Genomic DNA, 27,383 nt, shown 5'->3' with positions numbered 1-27,383 from the left:
CTGGCCCTTTTCTGTGCTCTCTTTCAGGGAGAATAAGCTCCACCATCTCATTTTGTAAAGTTTTCTCTGTCTACCTGTCCTCCTATAGTACTGGTGGGCGGAGTGGGATTCATTTAAAAACGTTTTGTTCTGAAGAGGTTGGTGATTTTAATTTAAAAAGATGAAATTGACAAATACTTTTCAAAATATACATGTGTATATTTCTGTGGTTTCATGCAGTTTATATCTGTTCCCAGGTAAAAACACAGAACTAAGGTTTGAGTATTCATAACAGCAGTAAAGGCGAGGATATTATGTAGAAGTGTTGCAGTTATCCCAAGTTCAACTGTGAATATCCAATGTCTCTAGCATTTAAGGGAGACATTAACAGTCCAGACATACAAAGATTCAAAAAATGACATTACTGGGGCATCCTGATAGTCTTGCTCTTCCCCACCATAATTTCAAGCAAAGCCATGTAGTTAGTTTTTAATATATATAATTATTAAAGTGTTTTGATCCCCAGTTAATCTAGCAGTGTCCTTGTTCAAGGGGAAAAAATATCTTGTTTTATGGCCAAATGCATCAGTACAGACATATAGTGCTTTATGATACTCTAGGAGTAACACAGGCAGCCATGACATAATGGCCAATTAAACTGGGTTTACAGCTGTTCTCTGAGAAGTTAGTGAAGGTTATCTTTTTCTATCAGGGATGTATCAGGAATGTGTCTCACATTTCTACACCTACTCCCCACCTTGAACTGAAGCTTTCTTGTTATGCCCTATATATTCTATTTTTCCCCCCGTGTAGGTCCATATTACATTTTTCGCCTCATACTTATTATTATTTGGAAGGCAGCAGAATGGAAGCTATAAAGACTTGTAAGCTGTAAAGAGTGCATGCAGGAGTGAAGAACTGGAGACACTTGTACTTGAAGGTGAAGGAGTAACTGGTTTAGGCTGGGAGCAGAGGAAAATTTAAATCAGTATTCAGAGAACTGACATCCAGGAGGTGAGCAAGAGGGATGAAACTGAAGCTTCTTACTTTCATGAAAAGCTTCTCAGTTTCCTTGAAAATAAGGAAAGAACAGAGAGTCTTTAAAGACTCCACGTGATGGAAATGTTACCAAAATTTAGAGGGCAGAAAAGAGATGGATTTTGTCTCATCTTCTATATTTTCTTTGAAGATACTAGTATTTTTGTTAAGAGGGAAAAAAGGTTAGGTGGAAATGATAAAAAGAATAGAAAGAACATTAGTTCCAACTTCAATGGAATGAAAAAAATCAGGTTTTAGTGGGTGCCACAGAAAAGGAGAACATAGAGATAAAGTTGTGAATGGCAGAGCTGTGTCTGAGATAAAGGCCTTCTATTTAAAAGGCTAGTTAAGTGTTGGAATAAGCCATCAAGGCAGATTATTTGAAAATTGTAAAAACAGTTTTCTTCACAATGGTATAGGTTTTTTTACTTTCTTCAGTGGAAGGAGATGGAGGGGATGATTTTTTTTTTAATGTCCTTTCCAGCCCTGTATTTCTATAACTCTTTATAACTCTTTTTAACGCTAGTGGCTTTGATCTGGGTGGTTGTTTGCTGTGGAACATGTCATGAAGTGGTGACTCTTAAAGGTGCTGAAGCAAAATGTGCCTCTAGAATTTATATCCTGATCAAATATAATTATACTTAATCTAGGCTTCTTCACTCAAGCTTTTCTAAAGCCTTGTTGGCCAAATTGGTTCATAGTAGTGTCTAGCAGGGTTTTTAGTCTTTTTAAATAAAATCTTAAATGTTCCACAGTATTTTTCAGTTGTTTGAGCTTTTGATTAAGAAGTAGTCATAAGCATGTTACTGATACGGGGTGTTAATAATTTTCATCTGTTTATTGATTAAGTGTTCAAATGTCAGAGTTCCAGAACAGTGATATCTAATGCTTGAACAGCTTAATTGAAATCTTCATATTTTTATTTTTGTAGGACCTTGATGTTGGAACAAAGAAGGTGAAGTTATATGTTGATGAGAACCTTGTATTTGATGGTGAATTAAAGAGAGCCTCTGGAGATCTCCTCACTGACCATAGCACTACAATTGACCTTACAGGTCACAAGCAAGATATCTTTGCATGTTCTTCAAATGAAGGGAATGCACCTGCACTAAATGCACCTGCAGTCACAGAAAAGAAAGCAGACCTACATTTTAAATGCTTACAGTCAAACAGTCCTTCACTGAACTGGAAATCTCTGCCAGAAGAAAATCTTCTTGAGCATAAGATGAGCTCAATCAGCTTTACAAAGAAAAATTTCACTGAGTTAGAGGATGATCTAAAACTGTTACCATCTCAAGTTTGTATAAAAGATGCCAAAGAGAATGCAACAGTACAAGCAGTTACGGAGCATGTTCAATCTGATGATGAACTTACTTTGAGCGAGCAAATGGCAAAGCTAACAGGAAGAAAATTGTCTGATTCTACAGGTGCAATTCCTTCTTGGTTACAGTCATCTTCTCAAGTAGCAGAGAATAATCAAGTTACTTCCAGTAAGCAGAAGCCTCCCTGGCTTACTACAGAACATTGTTTAGGTTTGAGATTTCAAACACAGTCAGATGGAATCATGAAAAACTTTTCAGATCTGACTAATGAGGATGTCAAATGTCAGAGAAATGAGCTGGGAAGATCCAGTAGTAGAAATGCAAATGGAGATGAGAGATCACAAATGCTAACCAGAAAGGGTGGTGGTGTGGGCTTGGACATTTCGGAACAACTTTCTAACAAAGATTGCTGCAGCTTACAGTACCCTACAAGTGGAAGGAGAAGTGTCAGATATGTAAAAAAAGAGGGTTTAAACACTATAAATCTTGGAGAAGATGATTCCACACTCAAAGGTAAGAGCTCACAATAGCAACCTTAGTGCAAGTGCTGACACATTCTCCATTTTGCAGAAGGACAGAGTCATTTAGGTTGGTAGGAACTTCTTGAGAGTCCCAGAGGTATAGGCAGTGGGATTTTATTTGTGGTGTTCGCAGTATTCAGTTTTTCTTATTCATACTACGACAATGCTCAGAATCTCTCTCCTTGTCCTACACCTGCCATGAAGTGCTCTTTTTCTGAAAAATTTACATTCTGAGTTAGTGTTTTTAAATTTATTTGGAGAAGACTGAAGACTAAATTTCAGTAAATTATATTCTAAAAATTGACAGTCCTGCAGACAGCAAATTCTTGCTAATATCAATGAAAATCTGCAAAAAGATAAAGGAGAGTGTGACCTCAAGGTAGCGAATAAATGTACAGAGTTTATTTGTGTAGTAGGTTTGTGTCTTTCTCAGTGAGAATATATGCTGAATATATTTCTTCAGAGTGAAGGGAAAACTGCCCTTATTTTCCCTTCTCCGCTCATGACATTACATACCTCTTTCAAACCTCTCCCTCAGACATCTCTGCTCATTTATGAAGAGTTTTCTAGTAAATTTAGCTGTTACCTGGTCCATGCTTTTGATTATCCTTGTCATCCTTCTCCAAACCCTTTTTAGTTCGCCTGGATCCTGTTGGAGGTGGGGGATCCAGATTTGTGTAGTTGTGTTCTGCCTCTGGCAGTAGCCAACAGTGCGTCCCCAGGGAAGAGTGTGAGAATTGGGCAAGTTCTGAAGTTCTTCTTTGGCATTCTGTAATTCTCCAGCATTCAATAACTTGTCTCAAATGAAGAGAGTCTGGCAGAACAAGGACAACAAGGCCCAGAGAATTGGAAGAAGAGGTTACAAAAATACAAATTGAAATTTTGGGTGTGATTTAGTAAAATTAACCATCAGAACAATTTACATGAAAGTGTAGCTTGCTGTATATTGTGTTTGGGTGTTTACATTAAAGTTATGGTCATAAGGGACAGGAAGTATGCCTAAATGCAGCAGTGCCAGTTCAAATTCTATAGCAAGTATTGCATGAAGCTTTTGGACAAAGGTGAAGAAAGTGGTTCTTTCTAAACTTAGAATGTCTGAATTTTTCCTTCTCTGCCCCTCTGTGGAGAAAACAGCAATTTTGTAAGTATATCTGAAAGTGTACCTCAGAGAAGAAAAAAGTAGAGAAGTAGTTGAAATAACTGCCATCTTCCCTTCACCCACCCACTCAACACAGCCCGTTTGCTGTTTCACACATTTTACAGTATCTCTGTTAGTTTAAAAACTTGTCGACATTATGGAAACTGTAAATAAATCCCACCTTAGTAATTTATGTTCAGTTGTAAAAATGGTAACAATTTAGGAGTTTTAATGTAAACTATAGGATGAGGGTTATCATAATTCTAATTATACTGTCCTCTAATTTTGCTCAGAGCAGGTTTTGTCATCTGGTGCTTAAAACTCCCAATATGTGTTTGTCCCTGGGAAAATGGCATGCCATCTACCAGCTTTTGTTCTCTCTGTACTGTACTGTGCAGGGTAAAGCCATCTTCAAAGTGGAGCTGAGTGGTGTTTATTTGTGACTGGAGCTGAGTGAGCATTAACAACAGGGAAACAGTTTTAAGTGTTTTCCTAAGAGTGGTGAATTTTAATTGGTATGGGGCTAGGGGAACTGCAGTTTCCCAATAGCAGTATGTGACAAAGGGGAGGCTGCACAAGCTCATATGCAATGTCACAGCACGTCTTTTGTCATTAAACGAGAATAACGAGAACAACAGAAATTAGAAATAGCACGTACACGCATACTTGGCTCGAGTTAATGTTGCTATAAAAACATACAATTTTTCTTTGATAACTGGTTTAATGTGCAAAGGAAATGATGGAAGTACGCTGATAAAATTTGCAAGTAAATGTAATTTATTTATGAGTATTATGAGTTAAGAATGTGGGTATTATGAGTTAAGAAGATTGAAGAACTGCGCAGAAAGATGAACTTGAGGACTGGAGTAATAGCAATGGAATGCAATTCAATAGTACTGCTTGCAAGGTCATTTGGGGACTAATAACAAAAAATTAAGTTGTAAGCTGAGTAATCATCAATTGCAAATGACCGAGGAAGAGAAGGATCTTGGTTGAGTAGTTGATAACAGATTGACTATGAAACGCTTGTGTGACGCAGGCGTGATTATAGCAATGCACTCTGAGGATGTATCAGCAGAGGCATTTCTGTTAGTTAGGGAAATGTTAATATCGCAACACAGGCACTTGTGAGACGTCAGTTGGAAAACTGCAGTTCTGATCATCCATTTTCAGGAAAGCTGATTACAAAGTGGAACAGATACAGAAGAGAGCTTTTAGAATGATTTGGGAAATGAAGCGTGTGATTGCAGCATGGAAATATGATTGCTATTTATAACTGCAGGGACTAAAAATGAGATTAGCACAACAGAGGGAGAAGAAAGGTATTTTTTTCAAGCTAGTGTTGCCCCAAAGTTTACTAAAGTTTTGAGAGGAATTGGATGGGGTGTGTTGCCAGCAGAAGCAGGACAAAGGACTTCATGATTCAAGACACCCCTCCTAAACCCATAGGGAAGATGCACGTCTGAGGTGTCATTGTTTCCGGACTCTGGGACAGCATCCATCATACAATCCTCTCAGGCATGCAGAAGGCTGGGAATGCATCTGTAACATCTGCAAGTGGGATATTCTTTATCTACATGCAGAGTTTATTGTTCACATGGCTCTGATAAAAAGAATAAATTTTAGATTCTAAAAAAAAATGCCAAACCCTGTCAGCCTTCAGCCATTCAACTCTGCTTGCGGGCTATTCTCGGCTTTCTTTTTAGAGCTCCGCTTCTCCTGTTGTCATTCCTTAATGTAGCTAACAAACCTGTTAACCTCCCATTGAGAATCACTCCTATTGAACTGCTGTAGAAGTGCTTCAGAGTTGTAAACTCTGTACTGCTTGAAGTGCTTAACATTTAAAAAAAAGTTTAAAAAAAACAAAAGGGAAAAAACCTCCCAAACAAGGAAAGCCAATGGATGTCAAATACTCTTCTGTACATGCTCATCCTGAAATTTTCAAGCTTTGACATTTTAAAGTGGTAAATATATACACAGTATCTTCTTCAGGTAAACTGTGAGGCTCTGGGAAGTACTGTTTGGGATCACCCACCCCAGGAGTATCCATATGGACAATGGTTTGAACAAGAAAGTGACTTACAAATGACTCATGTTCTCTGAAATATGTACCTTTGCTTCCTATCTTTATTTCCATTGTGGGGTGGGGAGGAGTGGCCAGGTTGGTTTCCAGCCTTTCATTCTGGAAGACAACCCTCTTTCAGGTAGTTTCCCATCTGTTTTAAAATTCTTATTTTTATCTCACTTGTCCCCAGTGTAAATTATTATTGGCCATAGATAGATTAGGAACATTGCCTTTTTCCCAGTGTTTCCAAAAACAAAGTTAAAATTTAGTCTTGAGCAGTCTTTTGGGAAAACATTATTTTGCATTTTACCGCAATTGGCATTTATTCTTGATAACCATTTGTTTTACTATCCGCTCAAGGACATCGTACAGAAGTAAAATCTAGCCCATGGGCCCGTAATTGTTTAGCACTCCACTTCCTTTTCTTCATTTATTTGAAGAAAATACATAAGTGACAGCTTTATTGAAAATCTTTGCTATTATCTGCTCTTAATTGTTTTAAGATGGAAATTAAGCAGCTCCTCAGTGCAGTCACAAGGAGAGCATGCTTCGCTCCCACTGCGCCCCTCTAATTTGTCACCCCCACTGTGTTCCCATTAGGTACTTTGTCATTATCCCCCTTCTACATCTCACACTTCCTGAAAAGTGAGAAAAATGTTTGGACCTTACCTGCATAGAATGCAACGCTCACCTCGTCCTCCTTGTATGCTGAACCTACTTCTTTTCTCACCACTTTTCTTTATATACATGGGGCTGATTTTGACAGGAAGCACTAGCTTTTCTCTGTAATGCTTTAGAAACTTTACCAGTTCAGCCATTTCCAAATGTATGAAAGATCTTCTGCAGAAATGCAGACAGGTGGTTTGGACTATTGTGACAGCCACACAATAAGTATCACTGGGCAAAATCCCAGTTTCTGTAAATGTTGAGTCAAGAATTCACAGTCTCAAACTTAGTTGCATTTTTTGTATCTTGGCATGTGCTCTGCTCTTCAATATTTAAAAGTGATTGGTTTTGTTATGTCTAAACGGGGAAGGGAAATTGGGACATGTAGCCTTCATAATAGAGAGGTGATATAAAAGTGCTAGTATAACAGAATTTCACAGTAAGGGAACACAAATATGACCAGCATAATTCTGGAAAGTCCGTGTTGTAGTGGTTTGCTTCCAGTCCTGTTTATGCATTAAATGCCTATGTAATGTTGTTTTCAGATGAAGGCTTTTCTATCAAGGACATACCAACCTCTAGAGCAAAGTGGCACAGTGAACAAGAACACACTCTGCAGGAGTCATGGAACTCCTTGGTAAAGTTTAATTATTCCCATCGTGGCCGCATCTCTAACATGGATTTTCAAGGGGATATCTTTGATGAGTTTCTGCATCAACAGAAGATCAACCGGCCTGGAGAATATCAGCAAATGAGAAAAGAGGGACTACAAACACTACCAAAAAGGCAAGAGGAAGAAAATTCTGTGGAGGCACATGATGGAAATGATTTTAAAATTCCTGTTTTACCTTATGGGCAGCACTTAGTGATAGACATTCGAACAACATGGGGAGACAGACATTATGTTGGTCTTAATGGAATTGAAGTTTTCAGTTCTAAAGGAGAGCCTGTTCAGATTTCAAAAATAACAGCTGAACCACCTGATATAAATATTTTACCAGCTTATGGCAACGATCCCAGAATAATAAGCAACCTAATTGATGGGGTAAATCGGACGCAGGATGATATGCATCTCTGGCTAGCACCATTTACCCCTGGAAAACCTCACTTTATCTTTATTGACTTTGTGAATTCCTGTCAAGTAGCTATGATTAGGATTTGGAATTATAATAAATCTCGCATACACTCTTTCAGAGGTGTGAAAGACATTATAATGGTGTTAGATGAACAATGCATCTTTAAAGGAGAAATTGCGAAAGCTTCAGGAACCTTGTCTGGAGGTATGCTATCTTTTCTTATTTTCTTTGTGGAAACAGCAGTACAATACAAACAAATACATTTAGCTTGTTTGTCATCACTTTCTACTTCAAAGCAAGCTGGCACTTTGTATAGTATTTAGTCCTTTTAATTTTAAAATGTAATGCAAAACCCACTAATGCATTATTCAATGATATTGTGAATTTTAGTAGCATATAGAGCCAATCTCTATTCTTAACGATGTCTTAGCAAGACCATATTTCAATAACATCAGATAGTCACTAGACATTTAAAAGCTGCAGATTTTTACTTATTTTCACAGATACGGTCTTCTGGAAAAGGTGATGGAGAACCTTTTTTCACATTCTCTTTTTGAAATTTGCCTGAGTTCTCTAGGTTTTTCTGCTGTGCAGTAGAAGTTTGAGAATGAACATACTAATTATATCAGTAGTCAGTATCAATTTACCATATATTATCTTTAAACACTACTGCAAATTAAATGTAATGAAGGACCGAATATAGTTTTTATCACTCTTTATATTCTTTTGCATGGTTTCTCCATTTAATTCTGTGTTGCCTTCAGCTCCAGAGCACTTTGGGGATACTATATTGTTCACTACCGATGATGATATTCTTGAAGCTATATACTGCTATGATGAGACATATGATGGAGAAATGGAAAATGCCAGCTTCTTGAGATATGAAGAAGAGCTAAAGAGGCCAACAACTGCTGATAGGGAGGGAGATGAAAGACCTTTTACACAAGCGGGGTTAAGAACAGAGGGTCAACAGGTAGGGGCCTCTATGTTCAGAACTCTCTATAAATGTCTTTCTGAAACATGACATGGAAGTAGGAGACACTGATTTCCATGATGGAGTAAAGCTCTGCAGAAGAGCTAATACAGTTATATGTCTATTTTGAAGAATTTTTTTCACCAGCTCAATAATTTATGCAATTTTTTTAAGCCCAAGAGGTCCTCCAGATTTTGGTTTCCCTGATTAATTAATAAGACTACAAGGAAGGCTATACTGGATTGTATATATATTTTTTTCTTTACGTACTTGGACAGAGATTAGAGGGAGTTCTTTTTGATTTAGGTGCTCTCGAAGGTTTATGCCACTGTCAGTGATTTTTACCATACAGTTATTCATGTAATGAGTAGCTGTGCTCCCTGTCACTCCAACCCAAAGATTTTTCCATATTTTCCACACAGAGCATAGTCTTGCTTGTTTCTTCCTCCACAAATTAAGTCTCTTAACGTGAGAAAGATCTCCCCCTCTCAACCCTCCCCTTATTTTTTCCTCTTTACTTTTTCGACTAGCATCTCCACAGGTCGGTGTGTATTTTGCAGCATAAAAATGCCCCTTTACTATTCCATACAGTAGGTACTTTACTACTTGGAGGAAGGCCGTATTTTCAAGCACTGGAGGACCTCAACATGCTGTATCAGCAATGGAATAACAAAAGCCATTGTGACTGAGCCATTGATCTCCCTGTCATTCCATATTTGCTGGTCCCATCAAGACTTTGTAGATGATGCTTATGCTATCAGAATGATACAGATCTACTAGATTATTTGTCTTCCCCAGCGTAAAGTTGTCATTCAGACTAATATTGGGTTTGAACAGTCTCTACCTGTTGATCATTCACCCTTTTTTCCTGTAGCAGGTTCAGTGGATGAATCAGTGTTTTACTGCACTGACTACAGAACTTTTCAAAAGCTCTTATGGAAGTGTGTTACTTTCTTGTCAATATTATCCATGTCTTTCCCATGAATTCAGTAATCCTTAAGACATCAACTTTTATAGCAGGTCAGATCTGTAAGTAGTGCACTTGACCCAACTCTGACTGTGGCCAATAGTGGATGCCTGGGGAGAATGTAAGAATAGAGCAAACATGCAGTGGTGTTTCTCTGAAACACTCATCCAGCCTTTAGAAATTTGTTTCACAAGAACTTTTTGACTTAACCTTTGTGTTTATTATCCTGCCATGGATTTTTGTTGTGTTAATTAATCCACTAGCTTTTTGAACCCATGTGCACTTTTACAACTTACAATGCTCAGTGGTAAGTTTCCCAGCTTAACTTGCATAGCACAAAGAATGTAACACAAAGCACACATACATAGCACAAACACAAGCAAAAGTATTTCTGTTTGTCTCTAGGTTCATTTAATGGCCCCTAGTTTTTGTGTTGGAAGAAACTAAAGAATTATTCCCTATTCCCTTCTTCAAGCCACTCAAGAGATTTATGCCCCTCTGTTACAATCTCTTCTAAATCTCTCTCTTTTCTGGAATGGTTAGTCCTACTTTAGTTATTCCTCACATGGAAGGTGCTATACAGTATGGTCAGGCGTAGGAGCATGGTAATACTTTCTACTTTTTATTGCTTTTCCAATAAGTCCTGTACTATGGTGGTATTTTGTTCTAGCCATAAGGATCTAAGAACACAGGTAGGACAATGTTCACAAGCAGAAATAGTTGAAATAGTAGAAAATTAGACCATATCTTAAAGAAAAGATAGTGGGAACCAGTGGAATGAAGGGTTCTGAGTAGCCAAGAAAGGAGGAAGAGGGAGAAAAGAGGTGATAAGGTGGCTTGGCACAGATGGTTTATGGCCTGCAAGGGAGGGCATTATTCAGCATTCTATAAAACCAGTAGCTTTATTGCATCCATGGGTTTTGATATTCAGTAGAGTTGTAAATTTTAATTCCCAGGCTGGGCTTTTAAAGTTATTCTGAGAAAAACGCATCAGACATCAAAGATAGAGTCACTGTTTTGCAAGAAGGGTACCCCCAATAGGAGGGGTTTTTTCCATCTTCTGCAGGTTATCTGTGTGTGTTTATTTCAGTGCACAGTTCTTGTTCAGTTTCACCTACTTAATTGCCACAAGGACATTTGCTACTACATGAAGTATATTGCAGTCTGGGAACATACACATATAAGATCCAGGATGTCAGTGGTTACACTGCAGAGATCTAATATAACAGTAGGAGAAAAGTGTTGACGAGCTTTTTAATTTTTTTGGGCACAATATAGGTCCATTTGATGTATTCTGGATGATAGGAAGTCTACTTCTAATGATGAATGAAACTATAGAGAATGAGTCTGGACTTCTAATTTCCTGTTTGGCTTTTTGACTACTAATGAGGATTGAGCTGATGTTTTTGTAGAACTACTTATAATAATGCCAGGATTTCATTCTAATCTGCTATTATTTTGTTTGGAGCCCAATACTCTATGTGTAAAATTAGGATTGTTTTCCTTGTGTAGCATTTTTACATTTACCTACAGTGAACATAATTAGCCATTTTATCACACTCACTCAATGAAATGAGGTCTATCTTCAACCCTTTGCAGTTGTCCTTTGTCTTTACTACCCTAATTGCCCCAGTGTGATCAGCAAATTTTATCATCTGTTTATTCACTTTCTGGTTTGCTATGTTGAATAGCATAGGCTATTATTAATTAGTATTGTCAAAGAACAAATGCAAGCTTTTGGACGAGTTTGCTTGTTTGTTCTGCCCTTTGATTCTTGAGAAGAAATTGTGGTGGCACCCTCTGAGGTCTTAACTTCCTTCCAGACTTCTTGTCTCTGCAATATATTTGCAACATGTGGCAAATATAGCATATTATCATTAGCTAATGGCAGTCTGCAGGTAAATAAGAGTGACTTAAGAATTTCAGCCTCTTTGAGAATAGGTGGCCCACACTAGGGAGTCTCCCATTTAACACTCCTATATGCACTAACAAAAAAAATCCCTAATAGTATTGACTTTCTAAGGACCCATATGATCTACATTTTGGGGCATGTTTTCTATTATTTGCAGGACAGCCTGGGTGGTGAGGCAAAGGGGAGATTGATATACAAAAGGCTGGATGTAAAAAAAAAAAAAAATCCAAAGAAAAAAAAGGAAATAGACAAAAAAAAACGCCACCCCCCCCCCCCACTTTATAAATGATATGTCTGTAATATATATATGATATGCACGTTCATTGCACCTGTTGGTTTACTTTTTAGGTTCAAGAGCCAGACCCTCTCTCTGAATGTATACCCAAGGAATCAGGAATATTTACTGGAAAATGTAAGTTCTTACATTTACTTCCTGCTTAACCATCCTCCCCCCTAACATGTTATCAAGGAGCATCTGATTTGTCAGAGCTGTACAGAACTCTGTGACAGATGTCAGGTCTGGAATAAAGAAGAGTAATTGAATATTTAGGGCAGAAGCTTTGTTTACTGTGGCATTTAGAACATTATATCGTAACAGTTGGCTTTTAATCTCAGAAAAATAACACTAGCCATTTGCCTAGTCCCTGAATGGGATTTGTAATAGCTGTGTCCATTACCCAGTAATTCTCTCCCAGTCCTGTGTATTTGTGTAGACTGATTGAATTTCTCAGATCAGATTGACAACAGAAACCCTACAGTAAAGCTAGACCAGAATGTTACATCTGGTACTTAAAGTACCTGATTTCTTTATCCTATACAAAAATAACTCTCTATGGGCCTTTAAATTATTTTCCAGAGAGCTTCTGAATGGCCCAGAAGTTTCAGTATCAGTTCCTCATCCTATGATCAGCACAAAAGAAATTTGGTTCTTGGGCCTGGCATAAAGTCTTTAGCAACCTACTATGTGCTCTCTGAAAATACACACAATGCTGTGGCTTATTCAGCCACATATCTGTGAACTATACCTATGACCTGTGATCTATGACCTATGAGCTATATCTAGATCTATGAACTTTATCTGTAAGCATGTCTATGATCAATTCATATCTGTGAACTTAAGATGCCTTTACTCCTCCCATTTCTCACAGTGGGTGAAAAAGATAGTGAGGGTGTGGTTCAGAGCTCAGCAGATGCAGTCTCTCATACTGACAAGATATTGTTAATCAGCTGGTGGGCTAACTTGTCTCTACCAGACAAAGAGTTCCTGATGCCCATGAGTTCTTGCAGGGAAAGAGCTGGAGAAAGCTAGCTGCATTTAAGGGAGGCTTTCCATGTCTTATGAAATGCAAAAGAAACTCCAATTTAGTGTCTTACACAGGAAAAAATTGCCATTAATTGCTACAAGGGACTATCTTTGTAAATGACCTTGCACAAAAGCAGAAAAACAACTAGAAGCTACAACCTGACTTTTGCCAATGATTTCTACTTACCCTGTCCTGTCTGTGTATATTGTTCCTTGTTCTCCTTATGCTGTGGGGTGGTCCTTTAGACCTGGAGTGAGAGTCCTCTTGTTGCTTCTTGTTTTGGGAAATTACTGGGAATTGTGCAAAACTTAGGATCAGTACTGCCTTTTTCATCTGGGACTCCTGGTAATAAATTGTGCATGGAGTCACTGAGGATTTGTATTCTTGACCTGTTGTAGGTAGTTTTCATCTCTTTCATTCTGCTGCCAGTCATGATGTCAAGGAAAAATAGTGCCTCAAAATGTGATTATCACTGGTACAAAGTCCAGCTAGTGGCTAGTTACTAGAGGGATCCTCAGGGATCAATACTATAGTCTATACTGATTAATGTATTTTTTCAAAAGAACTTGGATGATGGGATAAAGTGCAATCTCAGCAAGGCTGTGGATGATATCAAACAGAAGGGAGTGGTTGATATGCTGGAGGGCAAGGCTGTTCTTCAGAGGGACCTCAACAGGCTGAAGAAATTATAACCTCATGATGTTACCTAATGTAACCTCATGAAGTTCAGGGCAAATGCAAAGGCCTGCATGTGGGATGTAATAACCCATGCCACAGGACAGGCTGGGGCCAGCTGGCTAAGAAAGCTGCTTTGCACTGAAGGGCCTGAAGTCCTTGTAAGACCACAAGTTGAACAAGAGTCAGCAGCGCGGTCTTGCAGTAAAGGCAGCCTGCTGCCTCCTGGGATGTATAAATAAGAGTGCAGCCAGCAGAGCAAGGAAGGGGATTCTTTCCCTGTGTTTGACGCTTGTGAGACTGTATTTGGAGTACAGTGTTAAGTAAGGAGCTCTCTAGGACAAGAAGAAAATAGACATCCTGGTGTGAGGCCAGTGGAGGAGGGTGACCAAGATGGTCAGGCAGCTGGAGTACCTGACTTGTGAGAAAAACATGAGAGAGCTGCGTTGGTTTGTTCTTCCTGGAGAAGAGAAGGTGAAGGGGAGATTGCTGTCTATAGCTAACGGGAGGGCATAGAGAGGACAGGTCCAGGCTGTTCTCAGGGATGCACATAGGGTTGGGTTGAGAGGCAGTAGAAGCAGCAAGGTAGAAGACAAGAGTTTCCAACTGGATATTAGGAAATCTTTTTCACCCTGAGGGCAGTCAAACACTGGAGCAGAGGTTGAGAGAGGTTTTGAAATCTGCCAGCCTTGGAGACATTCAAACTTCTACTGGATAAGCTCCTGATAGACCTGATCTAATGGACATACTCTGAGCTTGCTGGGGGACTAGAGACCTCCAGATGTCCCTTCCACCATGCATCGTTCTGAGATTCTGTGAAGGCATTGCATGGTGATGTGAATATTAAACCTTGTGCGGATAGCTGCTTCACTCTATCGTTTCCCTTTTGTTTGAAAATGTACTCTGGTTTTGCCTGAGAACTCTTGCATGCTTGTACACTAAGCAAGTTTAGTCTTAGCAATGGCCTTGGGAATAGCATCTAATATCAATGTAGCCATAGCTCCAAACTTGTCATCTAATAGAACTATTTATTTCTTAGCGTCCTTGCAAATGCTAAAGAGATCTTATGCCCAAGTGAATTTATGTGTATATCAAGACTTAGTCTCGTGTAAATTGCTACAGCTATTTATAGGTAATTGGGCTGGATGGCTTAATAGCTTTAATGCTTGTTTGTTTTACAGGGCATCACAACTACTGGTGCTTCTTTAGACATTATCCAACCTGATTATTTCTGGGCTTCTGTAATGTGTGAAATGAAAGATATTTTTAATTTACAGTGATGGATTTTTATGGAACCTGATCAGATTGGAATATTACTTGTTATATCTGTATATGCTATTTATATTTTTTCAGTAAGGCATGAAAAAGGTGGACCTGAAGAATCTTTAGTCTGCCCAATTTTTCTTTCCTATTTATTTTCTGGAGATGCAGGCTAATCGACATTGCTGCTTTTCAGTAATGCTGTCCCATTAAAATACTTCCATGTGTCCAGTTCTGACGTGAAGATAGTAACTTAAACACATTAGTAAACCAAATTTGTTTTTTGGTTTAACTATGAGTTGGTGTTCTCTAACAATTTATGGATTTATGAGAGACTGGATTTATATGAGTCTATATAGTCATTTAGCTGGCAAAAGATGATGGATAGACTTCAGACTAATAGGTCTTCTCTGTCTCTGCATAATCACAAAATCTGTCATGTAACTGCTTAAATGTGTCATTGAATTACTGTCAGTCTACAATCTACATAATGAGACACTTGATAACATGCTTGATCAGGGGTTGTATAGTTATGAGTGAACAAGATGTTGATAGCCCAGTAAAGGGGTCTAACACAGATTTACAGAAGATACTGTGCTATTCCATGGAGGTAGGCATGCAGACCAGGAAGTATCCAAACACAGCATATAAAGTTATTTAATCTAAACGAAATACACATACTGCTAATCGTTGAGGCTTGCATGCATGCTTATATTGGCTCCTTACTTCAAGCTAGTAAGTATGTCTATAGATATATTATATGTATATTCTTTTATATAGGCCTGCAATTGAATTTTACCATGACCTGGGGAGACTCTCATTACCTTGGACTGACAGGACTTGAAGTGATAGGAAAGAATGGTCACACATTAAAAATAAGTACAGAACAGATTTCTGCTTCACCCCAAGACTTAAACGATCTTCCAGAGTTTACAGGAGATTCCAGAACATTAGAAAAGTAAGTAGCAAAAGAGTTGAATTGCGCAAGCATTTTCTGCAGGGCTCTTTTTTTTTTTTTTTTTCCCCACGCCTGTTGTTTCCACCAACAGTTTTGGAGTTTATCAATTTTAGATGCATTTTACATTAAACTTTATGAAGTTACAGAATTATATAAACTTTTATTATGTTAACACATGTTAATGCGAATATGATTTTTATACCATCACAGCTCATTCTTGGATTTCACAAGCTACCCAGGAAGAGCTTATTGTAGAAACACAAATGAGATGTTTCCAAAAGATGGTGCTTGAGTTAGGAGATGATAACATGCCTGGTTGGTATCTCTGCTAAGGACTTTCCAGGCAGAAATGTGGGCGTTCTGTAGCATCTGTCTATGCAAATACAGTGATATTTATGCAGGATTTCTGGATAATTTCAAGGAAAATATTCAAGTTAGCAAAGAGTGAGGGTGTGTTAGGGTATTGCGCAAATAGGTGCCGTTCTTTTGGCAATTCTGCAGCGGTTTGGTTTTTTTTTTTTGTAATTCCAATGAAGTTTTATTCATTGACAAGTATACTTCCTCAAATTAACTAGTACTTCCTAAATAGTAGCAGTATAGAAATCATAGGCTATAGGTCTGGAGAGGACTTGGCATTTGTTGTTATTAAAGCTGCATCCTGTTGTTTCTGAGTCATATCTCGATTTTAAATGGTATTTTCAGTTGTAATCCTGTCCTCTGGCATATTTGTGGTCTTGTGAATAAGTTTATGAATTAGGACTTATCTTTTCAAAGTCTTTGTTGAGTCTTCCTTAGAATCTTGTATTTATCTACGTGTACACTAACTCTGTTCTTTGTAATTTCTGCTAATCTGACTAATACATATGCCAAGCTTACTTGCATACAGTTCCTCAGTCCTTCTGCCTGTTTGTATGAAAATCTCTTCTGTAGGCACCAAGGTCTAAGAAATCTTCCTATGAGATCCCCTGTGATGAAGAGGTTCTGGTGGTGGAGTCTCTCCAGACTCCACCATGATGGACCCAGATGCAAAGAAGTAATTTAGCTTTTCTGTTGGTGTCTTATCTTCTCTGAATGCTCCTTTTACAGCCCAGTCATCTGTTGATCCTACAGAATTTCTGGCAGGCTTTCTGCTCCTGTTGTATTTGAGGAATTTTATTTATGGTACCTTTTGCTTGCTAGCCTTCATACTCTTTTTTGGCCTGTGCATGCACATTTAGCCGTCCAGAGTTTATGATCCTATCAATTCAGGGTTTTTTGATCATGACTTTTGTTGAAAGATGGCTTGTAATAACTTTCTTTATCCTGCCACTGAGCCAAGCTGGCTTTGATTTTTCAAGTCCTCCTTTTCTCTAACATCTTTCTTAGTAAGTGGGATACACTTGTTCTGTGCTTCGAGTCTGATATCCCTTAATATTCTCTCTGCTGCGTGTAATGATTTTATTTTGTTTTGTTGCTCCTTTTTTTTTTTTAAATATATTTCATCATTTTTGCTTAAGAATCTTTTTGGGCACAAGAAATAGGGGCTTTTTTTTGCTTTTGATATTTCTGCAAGCACATTGAATTTGAGTACACTACAGTGCTCTTCAACTGTAGCATTTGGAATAGGTCTTGTGTACTATTCAGGACCAAGTCAAGGATTGTGTCTTCTCTCATGGGCACCCTAATCAGTTCCTCTGTGAAAGAGTCATTATTCAGTTTTTTTCTTTAAGGAACTGACAAGTTTGGCACTCATTCTTCCATTAAACTTTTAAATAAATAGTAAGTACATAGGGCAGTGTACCAAAGTAATTACAGTGGGCAATTAATTCATACTCTCCTTTACTACATCTTTGTATGCCATATTTTGTGGTAGAAGAATATAAAGTCAGAATTCCAAAATGAGGAAATAATGGAATGAACTTTATCTAGTCAGCCTGAAGTCTGTGCTCTTATGAAAACACATTGTCATGCTGGTAGAAAGCTTTTTAAAAAAGCAGGAATGTGCCTGACTGTGCACATGAAGAAGGGTGTGAACAAACTCTGCTTCTTCTCTGGGTTATCCAGCTCCTTGTCAGATTCAGTATAGTTGCATTGGCATAGTAACACACTGCAGAGTGCCAGATACACTAGTTTAGGCATGGAACTGTATTAATAAGTTATATTATGTCTGGGCCTTAGAGTTTTGCCTTCAGCCATTTTGGCACAAAGGTAGTTGAGCTTTCCTCTGCCTGCCCCTGTTCACACAGGGAAAACCTAAGGATCTTTCTGTTTTTCCTCAAAGGGACCCAACTAAAGGAAATAGAGTTTTCCTCCCCACACTGTCTTTACTTCAACAATTGCATATTATTTTTTATGTTTACTGTGCTTTTTAGTTGCATGCACATGGGCACAATAAGCCCTGGCAGCTGGAAGTGGCATCTAGAAAAAATTAACACCTAGTAAAGTACCTGATTTTTGTGAGAAAAGCAAGCTTTTCTTTTTTTGCAGCTAATGGATTTTTCTCTTTGTAGGTTAATAGATGGGACTAATATCACAGTAGAGGATGACCATATGTGGCTTATTCCATTCTCTTTTGGAGAAGATCATCTGCTCACAATCCATTTTGATAAAATTGAAAGTATTGCAGGGCTTCGCTTTTGGAACTATAATAAATCTCCAGAGGATACCTTTAGAGGGGTAAGTAAAAGAAAAGGAGCACTGCCAGCAAAAATATACAGCAGTGCATTGGAAAATTGGTACTGTGATGAATGAATATAGCTGCCTTAATGGATCACCATAAATCTTTCTAGATTGTCTGAGTCTGAATTTTGTGGCAGGTATAATGCATTTCTGTCTCCACAAACAGCAAATATTGAAAAAAAGCCAGAGATAGTTTAAAGAAATCTTCACAGCTGATTTTTCTAAGAGACACATACAATAGCACATATTATTTTCAAGATATATGATTCTGAAGTGGTATCCTCTCAGTATCTAGTATTTAGGCCTACCATATGATTCTTTATTTCCTGGAACACAGGGAATGGTAGAACAGGGGACACTTCTCCAACAGAAATTCTGTTTAGGTAAGTTACAGAAGGCCAGTAAATCAATACTACCTTTTCCAAGAAGCAAGAAGAGTCTCTAGAACTCTGACGTTTATTAGGGAAAGTTGACTTCTTCAAACGGTTTGGCTAAAGTAGTTTAGCTAAAATTGTATAACATACCTCTTCTCTTCTTTTTCCAAATTGCTTGCCTTCTGTTTTTTTTCTTATTGAATTCTTGGAACTGACTGGCAATTGACACCTGTTGGAGATCATGTTGGAGATCTTGCTGGCACTCTGAGTTTGGCTGTCCCTCGTTTCCCTGATTTTTCTCAGAAGCTATACATGCACTTGTAATGATAATGAAGAAGTAGTGCTGTTCACTGCACAGAAAGTTTATGAATCTATTTGTTTCCAGATCTTCCCTTTCACGTATAACTGTTGCATTCTTGATGTCCACACTCAGTCAATAGATAAGAAGAAAAATGTTGGTATGTATTAAACTAGAGAGAGACAAGACAAAAAGAAGCAGCAAAGTTCTGGGAAAAAATCTAGAATTGAAGTTGAAGGCATGAATCTTTCATAGGATCGGGCAAGGTAGTGGCAAAAGTTGCAGAACTGCTTCTTTATGTAAATTGACCTTCCAGGAATTACTTTAATATGAACACTACATAAACAGGAGGTGTTCCCTCTCCACAACAGAGCCCTGGCATCTTTTACTATCAGCATGGGGTGTTGTTGAGTGCCAAAGACTCCCAGAGGGCCAGAGTGTAAGATCTTCCATTTAAGCCACTAATGATCTAGAGATTTTAACATATGGCACATGATTTTGTAATACATTGCATTAACCCAACATGTTTGACACATGGGAGGGTTCAGGAGTGTGTTGAGCTTACCATGTAAGCTTGCCATTGTTACCCCTGTATAACAACTAGGGGTTTTTAGTAAAAGCTGTTACTTAATTGATATGATTCAGCATAAAGAAAGGACTCTTCCCTATGAGAGTGGTACAGCTCTGGGACAGTATGCAGTGATGGGAGACTTTCAAAGCTAAATTTGACAAGGCCCAGAGCAACCTGATTTAGTTTTGCAGGCTTCTCTGCTCTGAACAGGAGCTGTGACTGGCAACATGCAGAAGTCCCTTCCAACCTAAATCTTTCTGTGATTCTGTGTACAAAATACAATATGAAGAACTGTCTCTAAGTGGTGACGTGGAATGTTTTTCACTACTGTTGGAAGCCCAGCCTTCTCCAAGGCAGAGCAGGGGAGAAAAGTTTGAACATGAATTTTCACACCAAATCAACTCCCTGTATGTGGGTCTCAGTTATTAAAGGAGGGAAAGAAATAGCCAAATCCCTAAAATCTAACATGGAATTTGGTCTTTGGAGGCCAAACCAAGAAAGAAGGAAAGAAAGAAAGGTGTATTTTCACCGTTTACTTTGCTAGGTAGAAAAAAGAGGTGAGTCTGATAAAGTATGCATGCAGGTGGCACACCTGTAAGTCCCATAGCAGTTAGTGGGTACAATTTAAACAAGGAGTTCATAACTGCAATCCTTTAAAAGGATGAAATAAATTATTTGGAAAACTGAAGATGCAAGGTATCTGCTGGGCCACAGTAAAGAGACTTTAGACTGTAAACCTAGGGCACCATGACATCTGTCTCTTGAAGTATTGCTGTTCTTTCTAAGAAACACTCCCTGGGTATGAGATATAATGATTTGCTAGGCAGCTGTAGACTGGTGGATTCTATTCACAGCTTTAGTATGAGAGGGTAATGGCAGCAAACTGTCAAAATGAAGGCTTGTGTGCTATTTCCAGCCCTATGAAAAATTACCTTGTGAAAGCTTTGTTATGCGATTTGTAAAATGCTATGTGTGACGGTTGAGTGCCTTCTCAGATGATGAAAATTACTTAGAAATGAGGGCTGTAAAGGGCACATAAATATAAGCAGCTGTGGTATAATAGGTAAGATTTCATCTCTAAGTCTCTAGACTTCCCATTCAATACGTGTTTCCTAAACTAAAGTGTATTTCAGTGGATTTTTCACTTCCTCTCCTTAGCCTGGCAGACTGATTTAGCTGGAAAGTAGCATGCAGAAAAGTTTCTGATATGAAAAGGATATTTCCTTTCTTTGCTCCCAAGCTTATTAAAGATTAAACCAGAAATAGTTATTTCTCCATAGTTGGTACTCATACAAACATTCCCTCCTAATTAATCTCCATGCTGTTTGGAAATGAACTGAGCACCTCCTCTAGTCTAGTACAATACTCAAGGTTTTCAAATCAGGAAATGTTTGTGTGTAAAAGAAAAAAAAAAAATCTTCCTGAAAATTACTTGCTTTTGGGATATTGCATGTGTAACTTACTGAAATTGTAATTGAATAAAAAATCATTTACAAATGGAAAAAATATGAAAACTGTTATGAATATCAGGTCACTGATAATATACGGGCTTTGCAGAAAACTCTGAATGTTTTTAAGTTCTTCTCAGATAGACACTTGAAATGGGAATTTTAACTATAAATATTGCAGATATATTTTTAATAGTAATCCTAATAATGAAAATTAAATATTTGCATACAAAACTTAGTTAACCCCAAATTATCATATATACATGTCAGTATAAAATCCAAAGATTAGAAAACTGACTCACATTACCTTTAGACTAAATTAAGTCTTTTGTTAACTAAATGAATCTATTTTGGTTTGGTCCATTAATCAGCAAGCTTTAATCATAGTGCCAGTTACAAGGCCATCTTGTTATATTTTACAGGTATTATTCCTTCCTTAACCAGTAGGTAGTGAAAGAGTCAGTGCAATAAATGCTGCTTGTGATTAACATTAAGTTATATTTAACATATTTCAGGGCAAGATGCAGTGATAATTGTTGCTGCATGACTGAATTGTTATGTGACTGGGATCATGCATACAACAGCAGATGGTGCTAATGGGGAAGGGTGAAGGGGCCAGGACTCCTGCATCATCTGAATAAGTATGCCTGAATTATTTAGTTTAATCTTCAGCGATTGTATAAGAAGTGCATGCATCTATGGTGGGGACAAGGCTCAATTCTTTCTGCCTGGTAGGGTACCTCTTCTTTATTCATATGCCCTTAGGTTACATACAGCACTGCTTGGTAAATGAGTTTGCATGATCCTGGAAAAGTCCAAATGCCACCTGCCACAAAGATAAATAGAACTGGTGAAATATAGGCTTTCTATAAATGCAACAGAGACACAATAGAGTTTGCTCTTGAGAGAGCACCAGCTTATGTGATTTCTTAAAGGCTAGCTTCAGCCAGTGCTGAGCAATCAGGCCTGATCTAGCAGTGCATTCAGGTGCATGATGACTCTGTCTCCTCAAGTCACCTTTGTGACATATAGAATCATAGAATCATTTGGGTTGGAAGGGACCTTAAAGATCATGTAATTCCAACCTCCCCTGCCATGGGCAGGGACACCTTCCGCTAGACCAGGTTGCTCAAAGCCCCATCCAACCTGGCCTCGAACACTTCCAGGACTGGGGCATCCACAACTTCTTTGGGCAACCTGTTCCAGTGCCTCACCACCTTCATAGTGAAGAATTTCTTCCTTATATCTAATCTAAATCTACCACCCTCTTTCAGTTTTAAGCCATTACCCCTTGTCCTATCACTACATGCCCTTGTAAAAAGTCCCTCTCCAGCTTTCTTGTAGGCGCCTTCAGGTACTGGAAGGCTGCTATAAGGTCCCCCTGGAGCCTTCTCTTCTCCAGGCTGAACAACCCCAACTCTCTCAGCCTGTCTTCATAGGAGAGGTGCTCCAGCCCTCTCATCATCTTCGCGGCCCTCCTCTGGACTCACTCCAACAGGTCCATGTCCTTCTTATGCTGGGGGTCCCAGAGCTGGACACAGTAGTCCAGGTGGGGTCTCACCAGAGCAGAGTAGAGAGGGAGAATCACCTCCCTTGACCTGCTGGTCAAGCTTCTTTTGATGCAGCCCAGGATACAGTTGGCTTTCTGGGCTGCAAGTGCACATTGCCAGGTCGCGTTGAGCTTCTCATCAACCAACACCCCCAAGTCCTCCTCAGGGCTGCTCTCAATCCATTCTCCGCCCAGCCTGTATTTGTGCTTGGGATTGTCCCGACCCATGTGCAGGACCTTGCACCTGGCCTTGTTGAACTTCATAAGATTCTCACAGACCCACCTCTTAAGCCTGTCAAGGTCCCTCTGGATGATATCCCTTCCCTCCAGCGTGTTGACCACACCACACAACTTGGTGGTGTTGGCAAACTTGCTGAGGGTGCACTCAATCCCACTGTCCATGTGGCCAACAAAGATATTAAACAGCGCCAGTCCCAATACCAACCCCTGAGGAATGCCACTCATCTCTGGTCTCCGCTTGGACATTGAGCCATTGACCGCAACTCTATGAGTACGACCATCCAGCCAATTACTTATCCATCGAGTGGTCCATCTGTCAAATCCATGTCTCTCCAGTTTAGAGAAAAGGATGTCATGCGGGACAGTGTCAAATGCTTTGCACAAGTCCAGGTAGATGACGTCAGTTGCTCTTCCCTTATCCACCAATGCTGTAACCCCGTTGTAGAAGGCCACCAAACTTGTCAGGCACAATTTGCCCGTAGTGAAGCCATGTCGGCTGTCACCAATCACCTCCTTATTTTCCATGTGCCTTAGCATAGTTTCCAGGAGGGTCTGCTCCATGATCTTGCCAGGCACAGAGGTGAGACTGACTGATCTGTAGTCCCCTGTGTCTTCCTTTTTTCCCTTTTTAAAAATGAGGGTTATGTTTCTTTTCCAGTCAGTGGGAACTTCACTGGACTGCCACAACTTCTCAAATATGATGGATAGTGACTTGTCAACTTCATCCACCAGTTCCCTCAGGACCTGTGGATGCATCTCATCAGGCCCCATGGACTTGTGCACCTTCAGGTTCCTTAGATAGTCTTGAACCTGATCTTCCCCTACAGTGGGTGGTTCTTCATTCTCCCAGTCTCTGCCTTTGCCTTCTGCGACTTGGGCAGTGTGGCTTGAGCACTTGCTGGTGAAGACTGAGGCAAAAAAGTCATTGAGTACCTCAGCCTTCTCCATATCCTGGGTAACCAGGTCTCCCATTTACTTCCGGAGAGGGTCCACATTTTCCCTAGTCTTCCTTTTATCACTGACGTACCTATAGAAGCTTTTCTTGTTGCCCTTGAGATCCCTGGCCAGATGTGTAATTCTGTCAGGGCTTTAGCTTTCTTAACCTGATCCCTGGCTGCTCGGACAATTTCTCTGTATTCTTCCCAGGCTACCTGGCCTTGCTTCCACCCTCTGTAGGCATCCTTTTTGTGTTTGAGTTTGCCCAGGAGCTCGTTGTTCATCCACGCAGGCCTCCTGGCATTTTTGCCTGACTTCCTCTTTGTTGGGATGCATCACTCCTGAGCTTGGAGGAGGTGATCCTTGAATATTGACCAGCTTGCTTGGGCCCCTCTTCCCTCCAGGGCTTCATCCCATGGTACTGTACCAAGCAGATCCCTGAAGAGGCCAAAGTCTTCTCTCCTGAAGTCCAGGGTAGTGAGCTTGCTGTGAGCCCTCCTCGCTGCCCTAAGGATCTTGAACTGCACCATTTCATGGTCACTGCGGCCAAGGCTGCCCTTGAGCTTCACATTCCCCACCAGCCCCTCCTTGTTGGTGAGAACAAGGTCCAGCATAGCACTTCTCCTCATTGGCTCCCCTGTCACTTGGAGAAGGAAGTTATCATCAACACATTCCAGGAACCTCCCAGATTGCTTATGCTCTGCTGTGTTGCTCCTCCAACAGATATCGGGGTGGTTGAAGTCTCCCATGAGGACCAGGGCTTGTGAACGTGAGGCTGTTCCTATCTGTCTATAGAGGGCCTCATCCACTTGGTCTTCCTGGTCAGGTGGCCTGTAGCAGACCCCCACTATAATGTCACCTGTCCCTGCCCTCCCTTTAATCCTGACCCATAAGCTCTTGGTCAGCTCCTCATCCATCCCCAGGCGGAGCTCCATGCACTCCAGCTGGTCATTGACATAGAGGGTGACACCCCCTCCTCATCTCCCCTGCCTGTCCTTCCTAAAGAGACTGTATCCTTCCATTCCAACACTCCAGTCATAGGAGCCATCCCACCACATCTCCATGATGCCAATAAGATCATAGCCCTGCAGGCATGCGCCGGTGTCTAACTCCTCTTGTTTATTCCCCATGCTACCTATGTTTGCATAGAGGCATTTAAGTTGGGCCCCCGGTGAAGCTGACTTACTGGCTGGAGCAGCTGGAATTCCTTTGTGCTGCTCTTCAGGTGCTCTCCTGCTGACCTGTGATCCTTCTCCAGGCTCTGGACATCTATTGCTGGCACGGGCATCAAACTGGTAGGAGTGGGATGGATTGAGGTTTGCCTCCCCCAGCAACTTTAGTTTAAAGCCCTCTTCACCAGCTTGGCAAGCCTATGACCGAAGATGCTCTTCCCCTTCTCTGACAGATGGACCCCATCAGCCCCCAGGTAGACCAGGTTCCTCAAAGTGAGTCCCACGATCTAAGTAGCCAAACCCCTGGCTGACTTGAAGGCTGAGTCTTTCCATTCTGTTGATGTGTGTATGTATTGCTGCGGGCTCAGGAATCATAGAATCATTTAGGTTGGAAAAGACCTTTAAGATCCTCAAGTCCAACCATAAACATAGCATTGCCAAGTCCACCACTAAACCGCATCCCTAAGCACCACATCTACACGTCTTTTAAATACCTTCAGGGATGGTGACTCAACCACTTCCCTGGGCAGCCTGTTCCAGTGCTTGATGACCCTTTCAGTGAAGAAAGGAAGCTTCAGTTTGCCAAGATCTAGTGAGATGCAGTAATTGAAGGATCTCTTCAAAACATTACCCCCCCCCCCCCCAAATCCTCACCTCTCCCATCCCCATCAATGTCAGCTATGATGCTCTGAATTGCACACTGTGGGTTGCAACTGGTATCTGCTGGTTTAGGCTTTCTTTTGCCAAAGGATGTCATACTATAGAGAAATGAAATAAATATAACAAAATTATTGAAATTGTTTCTGCCTCTGAAGTGAATGCAATTGATTTGGATCTATTTTATGTACTGTAATGTCATGCCATGTAACGTTATGTTATGTTATTTTAAACAAGGCTAAGGTAGTCCATGTGTTGCTGGATGGTCACAGCATCTCCCCACCAGAGGGCTTTCTGATCCGCAAGGGACCAGGCAACTGCCATTTTGACTTTGCCCAAGAAATTATCTTTCTGGACTATCTGCAGCCCCAGCTGATTAATAAAGTACGAAGGAGGTAATGTAGGATGTTTTTGCTATCTGAGCCACACAGCTTCTCTTAATTGTTTAGTATTCTTTCATATTCTCTGTTGAAGCCATTTGTATGAGACACCTTGATGAAAATATGAAGCACTTGGAGCAAAATGTTTCATTGGGTTTTAGCTGTATACTGTTAACCAGATTTTATTGAGATCAGAGGACAATCTAGTCCATAATCACAGGTGGGGGGGTCAGGGGGTGGTGTTTTTGAAGGCTTAGTTCTTTGGGTTTGTTCTCTTCTTTTCTGAATGAGCCAAGGGTACATAAAGAAATTATTTAGTCATGATTTTTTTGGCAGGACTGCTTCAAAGAGAATGGAACAAGCTAGTATGGACTATGAAGCACCGTTAATGCCATGTGGTTGTATCCTTCTCTGTCATTTTCTTACTTGTCATATAGAATAGTTTAGAGTTATATCCTGACCTTTTTGAATCCAACAATTTCTGGTGCTTTAATAAATTAACAAGATACCACGAATATGAGAAAGGCTTCCATTAAGTATGAATTAAGAATAAATAAAGGGAACATAGTATATGAATGTGTGACCTGTTTTCAGATACTCTGGTAGCTTTTTCTCCTGCCTTTTCTAATCCATACAAGCTGGAGCTAGAAGTTCATTAGCACAGTATCCAGCCAGCCTATCAAAGCTAGAAGTAGTCTTCGTATTTTTGTATATCTTTGAATGTTTGTCTCATTTTATATCTTTATTAAGGTTGACCAGAACTGTGTAATATTTTTGCCATTTTTCTTAATGTTTGTGGCTTTTTAAGCTTAAGTTTTCCTAGATAAGCACAGCCTTTTGTGATAATACTTACTATCATGCCATCTGTCTATTTGATGGGCCTTTTAAATCCATTAGGCTATTCTAACCAAATTTGGAGACAATGAGGTCTCAGCAATACTAAGTTCCTGCCAGTTTCATGAAAATCAGTGTCTGGGTAGAGCAAAGAGATACAAATGAGTGCTCCATTAGAGAAATGGACAGCAGAGACTCCATCATAACATTTTCTGCCATTCAGTTTAGGGGCTGGCCAATTATCACCTGTATAATTCCAAACCAGGCAAAGGCATATTCAGAAAACACAGGGAGGCTCCAAATAGGAGCTGTGGTGTTAATAAGTTGCAGTGTTCGAGAAGGTAAGAGACACACTAAAAAAATTCAGTAGTTCTTCATCTGATGGAAGAACATATGTGAAAATATATATGTG

At 39.7% G+C, this 27,383-nt stretch overlaps 1 protein-coding gene across 10 annotated transcripts in view; it reads left to right on the top strand.

The window, feature by feature from the left end:
• Window positions 1-27,383, top strand: part of KATNIP (katanin interacting protein) — a 66,912-nt gene that overhangs the window by 28,290 nt on the left and 11,239 nt on the right. For 8 of the 10 annotated variants that reach the window (XM_072878498.1, XM_072878499.1, XM_072878501.1 and 5 more), the window contains 8 exons: window positions 1,949-2,852; window positions 7,275-8,009; window positions 8,570-8,778; window positions 12,006-12,069; window positions 15,677-15,854; window positions 18,344-18,509; window positions 25,995-26,152; window positions 26,474-26,538. In XM_072878498.1, coding sequence (XP_072734599.1) covers window positions 1,949-2,852; window positions 7,275-8,009; window positions 8,570-8,778; window positions 12,006-12,069; window positions 15,677-15,854; window positions 18,344-18,509; window positions 25,995-26,152; window positions 26,474-26,538 — 2,479 coding nt within the window. Of the gene's footprint in view, window positions 1-1,948; window positions 2,853-7,274; window positions 8,010-8,569; window positions 8,779-12,005; window positions 12,070-15,676; window positions 15,855-18,343; window positions 18,510-25,994; window positions 26,153-26,455; window positions 26,539-27,383 lie in introns of those variants that run through there. The other 2 variants (XM_072878506.1, XM_072878507.1) reach the window with 2 other exon arrangements.

The sequence above is a fragment of the Ciconia boyciana genome, chromosome 13 (genome assembly GCF_034638445.1).
Source record: "Ciconia boyciana chromosome 13, ASM3463844v1, whole genome shotgun sequence".
NCBI classification, from domain to species: Eukaryota; Metazoa; Chordata; class Aves; order Ciconiiformes; family Ciconiidae; genus Ciconia; species Ciconia boyciana.
The sequence above is the reverse complement of the archived record's forward strand: the minus strand, read 5'-3'. Positions and strand labels throughout refer to the sequence as shown.